The sequence below is a fragment of the Conger conger genome, chromosome 5 (genome assembly GCF_963514075.1).
Source record: "Conger conger chromosome 5, fConCon1.1, whole genome shotgun sequence".
Lineage (NCBI taxonomy): Eukaryota > Metazoa > Chordata > Actinopteri > Anguilliformes > Congridae > Conger > Conger conger.
In genome coordinates, this window is record NC_083764.1 from 41,909,296 (window position 1) to 41,925,210 (window position 15,915).

Here is a 15,915-nt window from a genome sequence, read left to right on the forward strand (position 1 = left end):
GGGTTGGACCCAAAATGCACGACTCAGAAACAATGGTAATATAAAGACCCCTCAGGGCTTTATTCGGGACGAATCCCAGGGGAGTAGTCAACACAAGCAAAGTCCATACACGTAGATCCAGCCAAACAAAAAGTAAACAAACAAAAAACACGGTGCCGAGGGAAGAGGCAAACTCGTAGTCGGTAGACGTGCAGGGAGGTCCGGTAGCAGGAGAGCTGTCAGCGACGCAGATGAACAGACGGACGGCAGGCAGAGGCGTAGTCGTGGACGAAGCGGGAGTCGAAACCATGAAACAATCAGCGAAGCAAAAGTACAAAAACGGTAGGCGAGGACGGAGTCAAAAAACAAACGATGGTCACAAAACAGAAATCAATAAACAATGGTCGGTAACAGGCTTGGATCGTAACGTGTAATCAATAGTGGTAAATGCTCAAGAGTTGCGTGGTAAACAGAGGCAGACAATTTCGCGAAGAACAGTTGCGCGACTGGGCTATAAATGCGGGTGTAGACAGGTGTAGACAATTAGTTAGAGCGTAGCAAGGAAATGGAAAACAGGTGCGATGGATGACAAGTTTAACAAGGAGATTAGTAATCGTTAGTAATAAACCTATCCTGCCCTAGCATTAGTAAATTAGTAAATGACATGCACGAGAAACGTAAGGTAACATGAACACATGATTAGTCTTGTTAGTTTCTACCCAATCCTGATCTAGCGTTAGTCGTTTTAGTAAATAGACAAATGGAAATAATTAGGGAGTGAATGACAGAACGAGAGAGAGAGAGAGAGAGAGAGAGAAAAGGCGGAACGCAAGGTTTGCGGAAAAACATGTAAAAGTGTATGCATAACAACGACCAGTTAACGTAACAATAAACATGCATCGAAACATAACACAAAGCGAAACTAAGACGATAATCACTCAACATAACCAGGTAATATAATCGTAACGAAACATAACTAGACATGACGAGAAAATAAATCGTAACAAGAAATAAACTAAACAACATGACGAACCTAGACTAACATAATACATGATAAGACACTACGTGACTAAGACAACATGAATAAACATAAAACATGGCGAGACAGACCTGAAACGTGACATTAATGTAATGCCAGCCAAGCTCAGATAGCCAGCCAGCTAGCTGGATGTAACATGGGGCATTACTGGAACAGCTGACATGAGCTTTGGCTGAGTGATTTAATTACTCATACAGAATTAACAGCACGGGAGATGGTTAGGTATGGCACTTTTATCATGAAACATCAAAAGAATAGCTAGCTAGCTAAAAACACTTAATGGATAACTATCTTGCTATATGAAAACAGCCTGCTAGCTAACCATTCAGCTGTATAAATGAAACAAAGTTTGTAGTGAAGGCACACGTCTCTTGCCACCAAGCTAACTTTTTCACATTACATTAATGGCATTTGGCAGATACTCTTATACAGAGTGACGTACAGTTGATTAGACTAAGCAGGAGATTATCCTCCCCTGGAGCAATGCAGGGTTAAGGGCCTTGCTCAAGGGCCCAACGGCTGTGCGGATCTTATTGTGGCTATACCGGGAATCAAACCACCAAACCTGCATGTCCCAGTCATGAACCTTAACCACTACGCTACAGGCCGCCCATCTTTAGTTTTATCAACTGCAGGAGGAGTTACGTCCATAATAAGAATAAGTACCTGCAATAAATAGAAATATACTGTTATTTTTTTAAATAATGAAGACAAGTTGAAAGATAAAACAAACGCTAAGAAATTAACAGATTTTCAGACATAAAATTTCTGACCTTAGATAATGAAATGAAACATATTTTGGGGAAACCTGGAGGAGTTTAGTGTGGAGGCCTATAGCCAGTCAGAATCATCGAGTCATAGTCAAATTCTTCTTCTTCTTTCAACCAGGCATAGCAGCTCACTCTTCAGCCACTTGGGGATAGGGTTTCACTTTGAGAGGCTTGTTGTTGTTGCGCTTGGTCTGGATCAGGGGTCGGCAACCCTGGTCCTGGAGAGCCGCAGGGTGTGCTGGCTTTCGTTGTTACTTGGCATTAATTGATCAATGAAAGCCGTTGATTGCACAGTTAACTCACCTCACCTGGTTTCTTGGGTCTGAATCGGTTGCTTATTTTAAGGTGGAGACGAAAGCCAGCACACCCTGCGGCTCTCCAGGACCATGGTTGCCGACCCCTGGTCTGGATGGTTCAGCAAGTTACCACTGCAGTCAAAATTGGAGTCGTTTTCAGAAGTAATATAACCTGTCTCGCTTTTGCATCAGAGCATAATTTCTGGGCATTATGAAATGATGGCATATCTTCTCTGCAGTAGCAACACTTGAAACTGGAATCACAGTGTACGATGATGGATACACTGAAACTCAACTGATTTGGCCTTTACCCAGTAACCATTTAGATGAATACTTTCCCCCATTTATGTTGAGTTTAAAATACAATTTTAACGCGTTTCATGCATAATCACATATGGAATTTATTTATTTCTATGTTTACTGTTGCTGTCAATTTAACAAAGCTCTTTGAAGTTTTTAACAACTATCTCTTGAATTATTCCATTATAGCGACGTAAATAAATATATCTAAAATAATTGCCTCTGGCTGTGTCAGCTCACCTCCACGCACTTTAAATATTTAACAATCATTTTTGTATCTGCTTGCACAGGTAACGTTCGGTGCAGTTACATCCCCGTTCCCTTGACAACGGAACGCAGGCTTTTCTGTTTTCGTTCAAATTTTGTGACGTCAGCACATTAGTTCCCAGGGTACCGTGCGCTACTGGAGATAACATTCTTGGGGTCCACCATATTGGAAGAGTCGGAAGGAAAAACCTGGAATATTTGCAAAATATTTTGTCGCAACATAGTCAAAATTCTTGTAACACCAACATCGGAATAGCTAACGTTGCAAGCAAATTATGTGCCTGAAATAAAGCCAATTACTTTCGTGATCAACTCACCCCTGTCGAGGAGGTAAGCAGCTTGCTAACTTGCTAGCTAAATTAGCTAGCTATTCAGCTACACTGGTCTAGGGTCGCCAGCCTCAGCTATTTGAAATAGCATTGTTACCTTGATAGCTAGCTAACGTTTACACTCTAGTTAGAAATGTGCATGTTATGATACTCTCTAACCGTCTTGTCCTCTGTCATTCATATCGGTTTGCGCACTGTGTAAGCATAAAGTATATTCCTTTCATTGTGTGAACTAAGTGGAATCAAAAGACTAAAGTTGGATTGTTCTAGACAGCTAGCTAACTGTTAACGTTAGCTGCCGTAGCTAGCCTGCTTGTTGTAGCCTAATGAAATGTGGGCAACAATCTGCTAACTCTGACTGGCAGATTTTAATAATTGGACCAACTTGTTTCATCTTCCTTGCTCATTCATAGATAGCTAGTTTATTAACTGCTGAATTAGCGAATTAACATTAAGCTAGCTAGTTAGATGACACCGCACACGACACAAATGAACACACGCCTATCGTGATTTTTTTTGTCTGAAGCAAGGCAGCATTTACTGCACTGGGAAGGCACTCCCAATGAATTTGTATTAGAATTGGTGAGATGTCCTCACGAAACATTACGTTGAATTTCAAGATGCAATATACAAATGCTGGGCACTAATTCTAGCTAGCTACGTTTGATCTACGCTTATCCTGAAATTAGTTTGATTTTGTTAATAATAGTAATCAATTTAGACGCGAAATATTATTTTGGATATATTGGCTACCTTTTCCTTGTAGGTAACTTATCTGTTGGGTTATGTGACAATGGAAAGCACGTCAGATTGCCATATTTACTTTTAACTTTGGACCAGCATACCAATTAATTTCTTGACCGTCCTTATGCTGAAAGGGAAGGCATGCAAAGGTCTCTATAGACAGCTGTCCTCTGACAGGATTATTTTCCGGGAATTCTTCGGATTATAATAATGCACATTTCCGGGATACATCTTTTATTTTTTTTTTGAATAAAAATTTTCTTCCAGGATATTGGATACGTTGCTCCTGCTATTTCAAATGCACATTTAATGACTTTCGTGCTGTATGACATGTACAAGAAATGAGCTTAACTTTGCCGTAATAATCCGGAGTAATTCTAATACAAAGATTAAGAAATCGTGCAACTCTTTAAGACGCAGGCCCAAAGTTTTTCTTCTTCCATTTAACCGTTTTAACACTGAACGCAATAAAACTAACGGTTCTATTTGTATAAACTATTTTACGATACCCTTGTTCAGCAACAACGGTTCCTTATTTTTTAACGTGTGATGGCAAAACAAGCATGGGGGGGACCTCAACTTCTATGCACTTTCGAACTTCTCAGAGGACACGAATCAGGCAGAATTGGTATTCTTTTCACGGCAATCCAGAATAGGTTTTAATTACAAAAAAATTCCAAAGGCTAAGAAACATCAATAAGAAAAAAATGTAATATAACACTCCGACTACTTTTGGTCATGTAGGTGTAAAGAGCCCCTCCTCCTTTTAATGCAAAAGGAGGAGCCTAAATTTTGCATACTCTTGGCTACTTGTTAATTTAACAATTTCAAATCAATTATCTATTCATGTCTTTGTAAGGGGGGCCACCGTTCCACCCTAGTAGGGAGTAGGTGCATCTTAACTCTAGTCCAAACTAAATCAGCTGGTGGAAGGGGTTTACATTTTAAATTTAAGCTATGGCGTAACTGGATTTACATTCAAAATAGCATACCTTTTAACTTGTGTTATACTGGTGCAGCAGGCTGCAATAGTTTAGACTAGCTTTGGCAGTCATCGAGAATTCAGAGAACCATACTTACATCTGTAGTTCTGTTATTGTCTGAGATGATGTGCATGAGAATTATTACAATTCCAAATTGGAAGACCATTTCCCAAGCTTTATAGAATTTTACAAAGGTATAATGTGTAACTTATGAAAATGAATCAGTCAATAGTTGGTTTGATCTCTATCACAAGAAACAAAAGTAGAAGAAATGTGAATTGACATGAGGCGAGTTTTGTATAAAGCTAAGCTCGGAATTAATTCTTCATGAGCATATTTTAGACACCTGGCTTTATTGCAGGTATAAAGATTATTTTTTGCGCTGTTGTATTTCACTTCACCAAGCTTCAAACGTTTTTGACTTGGAGCACGGTCTGGAAGTCTGGAATGCAGCATGGATGAAGAAAAAACACTGAAAAAATGTATGACCCTTTATTTTGTCTTTTCCATTTGTGTGCAGACAGTGAGCGCTGGTGGGCCTTTGCCTGTTTTGCAGTCTTTTTCTTACCACACCACACCAAACCATGGACCAGGACTATGAACGCCGGCTGCTGAGGCAGATCAACATCCAGAATGAGAATGCCAGCCCTATCGTGAGTCTCAGGCACTCCTGCACCATGCCAGCACATATGTGTCTCCATTTGGGTTTCTGTGTCCTATTTGGTATTTAACTCTTATTCTTAAAATGCCATATATCCTTTGTTTGTTAATGCTGTTCTATATTATATATTTAAATGGTTGGCTTTTATATAGCACCTTTATCCAAATATTTGATTTTATTGTACCGGATAACAAACCTGCACCAAAAGGGCAAACCAACTCAACTCACTGTTGATCAATTTCTTAAGTTAAAGAGATAGGTGGCACAAGAATAAAGCTCTCAGTTTAATTAATTGGCTTGGGTATACAATTTTCATTCATCAGTGTCCGCTCTCAATGGCATCTTGAAGATTCAAGGCTTTCAAGTACTAAGTTCAGAACAATTAATTGTGCACATAAAGCCTCTAAATGGTTAATTGTTGCTGCTCAGTGCATTCATATTTATCAGTTTGGATATTTATTTCAGAGGAAGTTGAGAGGTTGTTCTGGTTTCAGTAGCCTTCAATTCTTTTTTTGGTTTGACATAGTAGTTCAGAGCGTGGAATCCTTGGAGGTCTCAGTGTTATGAAATCACCTTGAGTGATCTCAAGGTCTGAAGGAAACTTGAGTTAACTCCAAAATGAAACTGGCTCTTTAGCTTTGGGCTGTAATGGTGGAAGCAAACTTGTCTAAACCATTCATTGTAATATGGCCTTCCTCTGTCCACATGAAAATGCAGTTCTGTCATTGGGAAAATAATAAACTTGCATGGTCATTTGTGCCACTGTCTGTCAGAGAAGGTATCTGGGTTTAAACAGCTTGTTCTTTTCTACTATTGTTCCTTCGACTGTCTTTTCCTCGACCCCCCCCTGCAGAAAGTAACAGAGGTAATGAGGGCTTTGACTCCCAGCAGCTCCCCCTTGTCTTCCCCAAGCAAGCACGGTGACCGGTTCATCCCGTCCCGGGCTGGGGCCAACTGGAGCATTAACTTCCACCGGATCAACGTGAGATCACACCCCTAATTTTTGTCTTTCTGCACAGCAAGTGTGCTTTACCCATTTAACTCTTGAATGTTTTTGAAAAGGACTAAATTATCTTTGACAAAATTAAGTTGCCAGGTGTTCTTTATGGCCGTAGAAACTGACCGTACCCCAGAATCGGCATTGTGCTCAAATTTGTCAGTTTCACACACAATGAGGTTGATTTTGTATTTCTTTATTGGTGGTCTGCAAAACTTTTCACAGAGTAGAATTTATATGGTTTCCTGAATTTTGGGGATCTTGCCTTCAATGCTCTATCCGATTAATCATAACTAATCAACGTGTGCCTGAAAATATCTATCTACATTATAAATTGCTTGTTTTTAGGAGAACGAGAAGTCACCCAGTCAAAACCGAAAGACAAAGGATGCTACATCTGACACTAACAAAGGTAACCAAGTATAGCTTACCGTTTAACAACCAAAAACCTCAGCCCAAAGCGTAAAGGGATGGGTCTCTGGAGTTTTGGATATAATTTAAGTTTTACAGTTTTTTGTGAAATGGCCCAGTTTTTGTGTGTGAAGATGGGTATTTTTAGATGCCTGCAAAAGTTCTTGGCATTTTAAACACATATTTAAACACGTGATGATGACTAGCTAGCTGTAACCATAAAGACTGTCCATCAACTCAAATGATAATTTCAATCAAGCCTGATAGATTCTACCTAGCATCAAGAATTATGCCAGGTAGAATCATGCATTGTTTTTTATTCTTGTATGTATTATTAACTGGGTTTAACTCGGTCAAGCATTTTGACTGCGGAAGTGAAGTTTTTGGGCGCCGCCATGTTGTATGGTTCGAAGCCAAAGTCTGCAGGTTGCTGTAGGGAAATGGAGATCCCTTATATGGGCATGAAGTCTGAGTGCGGCTTGTCTAATATATATTACTATACTGTCCTAATAATACAATAACCTCACAAATCGGCACATTGGGAGACATTAGACGGAGAAAAAACACAGATTGGAACTACATTGTCTTGTGGGGAAAAACAAGTGACTTTGTATTTTGACCATATCGGTACCATTGACTTGTATTGAAAGGGGTGGCTGGAACGCCTGTGCTGAAGCCAACCACACTGGCATAGTGTGAGCAAGGTTTCTCAACGAGACCAGGAATTGTGCGTCAAAAACAAAGCCAAATGTTTGCCGGTCGGTTTTCACATGCTGACTTGAGGTTATGCGTTTTGCCCTTATTCCCCCAGCAGATGGGCTGGCATATTCTGCCTTGCTGAAGAACGAGCTCCTGGGTGCCGGCATTGAGAAGGTCCAGGACCCGCAGACAGAGGACCGTCGACTACAGCCCTCCACCCCTGAGCGGAGGAGCCTCTTTAGTGTCGGTGCTTTCATTCTGTTTCTTACTTACTGTCTTGAGCGTAGGTGTTTGTTCTGATGGTAACATTATGTGCGTCAGTCTGCCGTAATGGTGAGGGAATTGGGCTTGCTAGATTCCCAGGTGGAACACAGCCATTTTATCCTTGAGTTAGATACTTAATCAGAATTGCTTTAGTACAGTGGTCCTCACTCCTGGTCCTGGAGAGCTGCAGGGTGTGTTGGCTTTTGTTGTTACTCAGCTATTAATTGAGCTATTAAAAGCAGTTCACCTCACCTGGTTTCTTGGGTCTGAATTGGTTGCTGATTTTAAGGCAAAAACAAAAACGCACCCTGCGGCTCTCCAGGACCAGGACTGAGGACCGCTGCTTGAGTATATAGCCATATCCAGCTGTATAAATGGATTGTGTGTAAAAAAATAAAAATAATAAAAAATGCATAGGAATGCATGTCCTGCATTAGTGTCTGCTAAACACTCAGGTATACAAGTTCATTATTATTACTCTGGACATATGGGCAAGTTTTCTTTTGCTGTCTTGAGCAGGAGTTTATCCTTGAGTATTTGGGTTTATTATTACAGTCTGGGTATATGAGTTTATTTTTATTACTTTAATATTTCAATTGATGAATTGAGTTGTCCTAGTTCAGCATTTGCTCATATTTGATAGTTGCTGTTCTTGTGTACAGTACTCCCTAAGTGCAAAGCGGTCCACACCAGATGATGGTAATAGCGTCTCTCCCTACTCCTTGTCACCTGTCAGCAGCAAGAGGTACATGATGTTTTTGTCCTTTTTCATATTTCATATTTTTACTTTTATTGTTTTCTAATAAGGCTGTAGAGTCAATTAAAAAATACTGTTTTAAGATGCATTATAATGTTAATACTGGTGTGGCACAACTATTTCTATTTTCAGAATGTTGATGCAGGAATTGCAAAGATTCACATAGAGATATCCTATCTTTTGAAATTATTGGTTTTGTATGGAAAATACATATTTTTTTAAATGGACAATCAGTTTGAAGGCATTACTCTGTTGCATTGGTCCATGCTGTCCATCAGTTTGACGGCCTTGCCTTTATTTCATTGCCCCCGCCTTGCAGTCAGAAGCTGTTGCGGTCACCCCGGAAACCAACACGGAAAATCTCCAAGATTCCCTTCAAAGTGCTGGACGCCCCCGAGCTGCAGGATGACTTCTACTTGAACCTGGTGGACTGGTCCTCCCTGAACGTGTTGAGCGTGGGCCTGGGCACCTGCGTCTATCTGTGGAGTGCCTGCACCAGCCAGGTGCGTGTGCACGTGTTATTTTATCCAGATGAGTCTTGTGAATCACCTGAATAAAATGATTCGCGTTCTGGATGCCCATGAGAACGATTCACATTCTGTTTGCCCATGACAAGTATAGAGCGGATTCATTTCCGATTAGGAATCCGTTGGGGATTCCAATTCGGAATCAGTCGTGGTTTGCTGTGAAATTAAGTTTCATATGGGTGGTGCCAGGCTGAGAAAAAAAAGTGAAGTTAATCGCCTTTATGCCACATCCAGTGGTTCTCAAAAGATTGGAAAAGATACATTTGCAATGCATTAATGCATTTCTTTGCAGGTGACACGGCTGTGTGATCTGTCAGTGGAAGGGGACTCGGTCACCTCAGTGGGCTGGTCAGAAAGGGTGGGTCTCGCCTTCATCGTGTGCGTGTGGGTGTGAGAGCAGTGAAATTGTATTTAAAAATGTGTGTATGTGCGCAGCAAAATTGCAGTGTGTGTGGGCGCAGCTGCTTGACTGTTGGTGTTGCAGGGTAATCTGGTTGCTGTGGGCACACATAAGGGCTTTGTGCAGATCTGGGACGCAGCCGCTGGTAAGAAGCTTTCCACATTGGAGGGACACACGGCGAGAGTGGGTGAGTTACTCAGTGGTGTGCCTGCTCTCATCTGCCAGTTTCATTTCACACATTTAAAACAAGTTGTCCCTTTTGGATCATACATTTTAAACGAGCGAGAATACATTTCATGCATAGATAATGCGCATTATACTGAGAAAGTTTGTATCCCTTTGTATTAAATTGAATTCTGTGAAATTTCTGCACAAGTGGCAACAAACAACAAAACTCCAGTTTCAAAATCAAGATTTTATTATACAACGTTAAAATAGTACAAGTTCTGCGTGTGAGATTTTAAGCTGGACAATTTATGCTGACACCTTTTGCTTCTACAGTGCCCGTTTTTCAAAGCTGAGTATGAAACTGCTTAATGTAATGGCTTTATTACGGGTTTTCTTTATGTTAAATCAATGACAAAATATGGAATAATTCTGAAAAAGAAGCAATTTGGAAAACACTGAAACCGTTTTTGTTACCCTTCATGGATACCAAATTACTGTTCTGCAATAAAATAAAATATTTGGCTTGTGCTTTTGGTCAAGCTGAAATAATTTCTGCCATGACCAAGTAAACTGTTACTATGAGCATAAAGCTTACCAAAGCGGGCATTATCTAAAAATGCCAAGTTTCTCAGATTACATTATCAAGTGTAATTGTAGTGATATAATGATCTCAAACAACAAAATCCAATAAAAACAAATTTCAAATTTGTGATCATAATGAGGTGTGACATAATAGGTATTCTGGAGTGTATAGTCTTTTCCCCTCTCGTCTTTGTGATTGAATATGACAAAATGAAGCGTTTAGGTTTGGGTATTGACTGTCGGTTCCTCCCTGTGCAGGTGCGCTCGCGTGGAACGCGGACCAGCTTTCCTCTGGGAGCCGGGATCGCATGATTCTGCAGCGGGACATCCGAACGCCGCCCCTGCAGTCAGAGCGTCGGCTCCAGGGGCACCGGCAGGAGGTGTGCGGCCTCAAGTGGAGCACAGACCACCAGCTGCTGGCTTCTGGAGGCAACGACAACAAGGTACTGCCGCCCTTTTGCCTCCCCCGTTCAACATCACTGTGTGGCCCCTTTGAGTCAATGTAATTGTGTCCCCTTTGAGTCAATGTAATTGTGTCCCCTTTGAGTCAATGTAATTGTGGCCCCTTTGAGTCAATGTAATTGTGGCCCCTTTGAGTCAATGTAATTGTGGCCCCTTTGATTCAATGTAATTGTGGCCCCTTTGAGTCAATGTAATTGTGGCCCCTTTGAGTCAATGTAATTGTGGCCCCTTTCAGTCAATGTAATTGTGGCCCCTTTCAGTCAATGTAATTGTGTCCCCTTTCAGTCAATGTAATTGTGACCCCTTTCAGTCAATGTAATTGTGGCCCCTTTCAGTCAATGTAATTGTGGCCCCTTTCAGTCAGTGTAATTGTGGCTCCTTTGATTCAGTGTAATTGTGGCTCCTTTGATTCAGTGTAATTGTGCCCCTTTGATTCAATGTAATTGTGTCCCTTTGATTCAATGTAATTGTGGCTCCTTTGATTCAATGTAATTGTGACCCCTTTCACACACATCAGTTTGGGACCCTTTCACAGTGCCGTGTGGCCCATTTCATTCACATCGCTGTATTCCTCCTTGGCCCCATTCACATGACTGTGCGCCTCCTCGCTGCTATGTGGCCCCTTTCATATGGCCAAGTGGCCCATCTCGTATCATACTGCGGCTTTTAAGACGGACAAGACGCGGATGTTTATCGCGTGCATTCAGATACGACTTAAACAGGCTTTTCTCTCTCGTCGCAGCTCCTGGTGTGGAACCACTCGAGCGTGCTTCCCGTGCAGCAGTACACAGAGCACCTGGCCGCAGTAAAAGCCATCGCCTGGTCCCCCCACCAGCACGGCTTGCTAGCCTCCGGCGGGGGCACGGCCGACCGCTGCATCCGCTTCTGGAACACGCTGACGGGCCAGCCTCTGCAGTGCACCGACACCGGCTCCCAGGTCTGCAACCTGGCCTGGTCCAAACACACCAACGAGCTGGTATGTAAACCTGTCCTAATACATTACATTACATTACATTATTGGCATTTGGCAGACGCTCTTATCCAGAGCGACGTACAACAAAGTGCATACCCATAACCAGGGATAAGTTCGCTGAAAGACCCTAGAGGTAAGTACAATTTCAACTGCTACCTGTACAACAAAGGTAAGGACAAGGGCCATTTTTTTTTTTTTTTTTTTTTTTTTGAACAACAAAGAATAACAAAAGTTATTTAGCTGATGTTTTATGCTTTATGCAATCGAATGATTTTAATATAGATGCTTTTTATTTATTTATTTTTCATTGAAAATATTCCAGCTCTGATTTTTAAACTAATATGTAGGTGTTGATGTCAGACCTGGGTCAAATATGTAATTGTTTTGGATTCAAATACTTTTCTGTGCTTGATTGATGATGCCCGGTGCAATTGAGCCAACCAAGAGGACCAGAAGGCGGGGTTCGCACTTTTTGAGAGGTTCCAATACAATCCAATCCAATAAGGGCAGCCTGTAGCGTAGTGGTTACGGTAAAAGGAATGGGACACGCAAGGTCGGTGGTTCTAATCCCGGTGTAGCCACAATAAGATCCACACAGGTGTTGGGCCCTTGAGCAAGGCCCTTAACCCTGCATTGCTCCAGGGGAGGATTGTCTCCTGCTTAGTCTAATCAACTGTACGTCGCTCTGGATAAGAGCGTCTGCCAAATGCCAATAATGTAATGTAATACCAATACACCAGACAAGCGTATTTGACCCAGGACTGGTTAGTGTCTGATGGCTGTGTCCCCCTCCCAGGTCAGTACTCATGGCTACTCCCAAAACCAGATCCTAGTATGGAAATATCCCTCCCTAACACAAGTGGCCAAACTGACAGGGCACTCCTACAGAGTCCTCTACTTGGTATGTACTTGGTCCCCACCTCCTACACTTCAACTACCCCCACGACTACACCAGTCATGTGCTTGGATATTTTAAAGCTAGGCATTCAGTGGATCATTCAAAGGTGTAGTGAACTGAAGCCATGGTCATAACATTTATCAGAGAAGGAAATAAGGTCCTAGGTTTGAAAATGTTCAATAAGAGCAGTATGTCTTGCGAAGCATTATGAATCACACTTCTGTCGCCATTTCTTTCTTATCTGGAGTTAATGTCATCACAACCATACATCACACATTGTAAAAATAAGTCCATCTACTCTTAGAAGCTTAAGAAGCTTTGTAACTGTTTACCACCTCTGTGGACAATCCTCAGTTGCAGTGAACAGTTTGTCCTCCTGACTCTTGTATGTAAATACACGTTTCAGTGCCAGCTCTCAGTTGTAGTGAACTGAATGTCCTCCTGACTCTTGTATGTAAATACACATTTCAGTGGGCAGCACTCAGTTGTAGTGAACTCTTTTCTGTCTGTTTTCCATGTAGGCCATGTCACCAGACGGGGAGGCCATCGTTACCGGTGCTGGAGATGAGACTCTGCGATTCTGGAATGTGTTCAGCAAAACGCGGTCAACTAAGGTACAGCTACCATAGGGGTTGAAAATACACACTCATGTACAGAAATGTATGTACTTGTATGTACATACTTGTATGTACAGTGAGTTAAGGACGTCGGTCTGGAAATGATCAGGTTTAATTATCCTTTTGGCACCAAATGAGTTGTTCCACACAATTCAGACCTTTTAATATTTTTCATGCATTTGTGATACAATGAGTATTGCTGTACAAACCTGATTTGAGAATTTGTTTTCTGAACTGACTTAACATTTTAAAGACTGGTGTCTTGTTTATACATTGCTATTTTTGACCTAAAATGAATTACTTGCTTTTTCAATTACATTACTGAGTGAACATGCTTCCTTTCCAGGAATCTGTATCGGTTCTCAACCTGTTTACTAGAATACGGTAATGTTGAGGTGCTATCCGGGGAAGAGGAGTTATGGACTTCAACAAGGGAAACGGTGGCTTCATCATTCAATGCACATCTCAACCTGCAAGTTCCTTATTCCCAACACTGCCTTCTGACAAAGAGGAGCACATAAAGTGAAGACATTCTTCCTCCTTCTGTTTGTTTACAAAGGGACTTGGTTTTTGGGATCTGCCAAATACAGATTTAAAGTTGTTTTTTTTGTTTTGTTTTTTTCTTCTTCAACTGTACAGTTCTTGTTTTTTTGTTTTTTTTGTGTGTGTGTGTGTGTGTGTGTGCACGCGTGTGTGTGTGTGTATGTCTAAGCGCTGTCTTTTGTACCAGTTGTTTGTGTTAACAGCCTTAAAGTTAAAACCAATGACATAACCATAGGACTTGAAAACACATGGGCACCATTTTAATTTTCTGCAGTTGTAATTTATTTACCAGATAAAATATTTTTAAGTTGTTAAATGAGGCAAATTTGAAGAATAATGATAATCAGGAGTGGAACTTACAGCAAAGCAAAATAGTTGTTTTTAAATTACAGTCGTACTGTAAAATGTAATTTCCACTATCAGGTGGTCCTTTGCTACAAAGGACTTGATCCAAATCACTTAGTCAATGAAAAAAAATCCGTCTTCATTTTTCGAGGTACTTGTTTCCAGTTTAGTAACTATCTAAGTTTTACTTATTCATAGGAAGACCCAATTTGGTTAATACTTAACAGACAGGATGATGTTTATGTCTACATTGCATTGTTTTTTTTTTTTTGTGGTCATTTGAATCTTTAAAAAAAACAAAAAAAAAAACAGTCGGTAATGCTTTTCCTCCAGATCAGTCAGTTTCAGTTCCATCATGCATGTTACATTTGGCAACATACAGCTTTGTAGTTTAAAAGGGAAGTTTAAAGGGAAACATTCAATTTTTTTGTTGAACTGCAAAATTCTGTAGGAAATAATTTTACTTCATACTTAGGTTTTTTTAATTGTGATGGTATTAATGTGGCAATATATTATTTCTACCACCCTGTACAATCTGACATGAATAGAACAAATAAATCCATGTAGCTTTCTAGCAGTTGATACATTGAAGCAAATTAAGCAAAAGGCGAAGTAATTATCAAGAATGAAAACTGACCGTTTTCCCCAATGTAACTTACAGAAATATTTTCTATTCAAGTCCCATTATTAAACCTAGTTGGGTATTTTATTTTAGTTCAGGTCATATTTCCCATGGCACTTCTATAATATCTCATTTCAAATTACAAAGCAGGATGTGTGGAAGAAAGATTTTGACTTTCCCTACTTAAAAACGTAAAAACGTTCAGGATGCCTGTTTTATATTCTCGAGTAGCTCATTTTTTGTTTGTGGAGGTTTGAATGTACTTTCTGTACCACTAGAGTGAATGGTATTTATTTGACTTGTGCAACGATATTATTAGTGATGTGAGTTAAACTTTATACAAGCAGAATGTGGATCACCTGTTTGTGTCCCAAGGTTTTATAGTCATTTGTTTTATTTTCTTCTGAGATCATAACTGCCAACTTGAAAAGCTTAAAGAATGTAAAAAAACGAAATCAAAGAATTTATTTACTGAAGAATTTAAATAAATTCAGATTTATGGCCCATGGTTGTAGTGACTTATGTGTATTATGTTTCAACATTATTTTTGCATCGTATGCCTCCCCCTGACCTTCAGTTCGGTTGCGCTGTAGGGCGGCCTGTAGCGTAGTGGTTAAGGTACATGACTGGGACATGCAAGGCCGGTGATTCTAATCCCGGTGTAGCCACAATACAATCTGAACAGCCGTTGGGCCCTTGAGCAAGCCCCTTAACCCTGCATTGCTCCAGGGGAGGACTGCTTAGTCTAATCACCTGTACGTCGCTCTGGATAAGAGCATCTGCCAAATGCCAATAATGTAATGTAATGTAATTTTCTTTCTAGTGATGAAAGAGATACTGGATTTCAGTATTTCAGCGCTGGGCACGTGAGGGGGTGTCCCATGAGCCGGAAAGTGCATACTCCTTAACTCCACTACCACCCTCCTCCACTCCATGCCCCGGAAACTGATGTTAGTTGGCTCCCTTCCTCCACTGTCCCATTTTCAAAGTAGACAAACAAAAGGGCTTAAACTCTGCCTTCCTCCACTTGTATTGTACAACAATGTATATGTTTTTTTTGTTTTTTTGTGGCTCATACCCTACAAACAAATGTAGTTTCAGGCGATTGATTTGTATCATTTTCCAACTCTAACTGCATAAGGACAGCATTTGAGCCCTGTTCGGGTTATTTTAGCCAAAACACTTCCACAAAAACATTATAATCTCTCTAGCCCCCCGAGGGGGAAAGTTTGGGAGAGTTTCCATAGGAAATGAATGAAGCGGTCAGTTACAAGTCTTTAAA

General features: G+C 40.7%; 1 protein-coding gene across 2 annotated transcripts; it reads left to right on the forward strand.

Moving 5' to 3' along the window:
• The first annotated feature begins 2,792 nt into the window (after positions 1-2,792).
• Positions 2,793-15,137, forward strand: LOC133129284 (fizzy-related protein homolog). 2 transcript variants are annotated; one of them, XM_061243253.1, is made up of 14 exons: positions 2,793-2,981; positions 5,228-5,360; positions 6,222-6,350; positions 6,714-6,777; positions 7,588-7,718; positions 8,402-8,484; positions 8,816-8,999; positions 9,316-9,381; positions 9,508-9,610; positions 10,432-10,616; positions 11,378-11,611; positions 12,405-12,509; positions 13,028-13,120; positions 13,470-15,137. In XM_061243253.1, exons 2-14 carry the CDS (start codon positions 5,292-5,294, stop codon positions 13,509-13,511), a joined length of 1,488 nt encoding a protein of 495 aa, XP_061099237.1. In that variant the 5' UTR covers positions 2,793-2,981; positions 5,228-5,291; the 3' UTR covers positions 13,512-15,137. The 2 variants fall into 2 exon arrangements, with proteins under 2 accessions (XP_061099237.1, XP_061099238.1); XM_061243254.1 differs by having other exon boundaries at positions 7,591-7,718.
• Positions 15,138-15,915: the final 778 nt, after the last annotated feature.

Excerpts from the sequence above, each read along its gene's own strand:
- LOC133129284 (XM_061243253.1), top strand. The coding sequence starts at position 5,292 with ATGGACCAGGACTATGAACGCCGGCTGCTGAGGCAGATCAACATCCAG. Across the intron at positions 9,000-9,315 it reads GGAGTGCCTGCACCAGCCAG|GTGACACGGCTGTGTGATCT; the intron begins GTGCGTGTGCAC and ends ATTTCTTTGCAG. Across the intron at positions 12,510-13,027 it reads CCTACAGAGTCCTCTACTTG|GCCATGTCACCAGACGGGGA; the intron begins GTATGTACTTGG and ends TTTTCCATGTAG.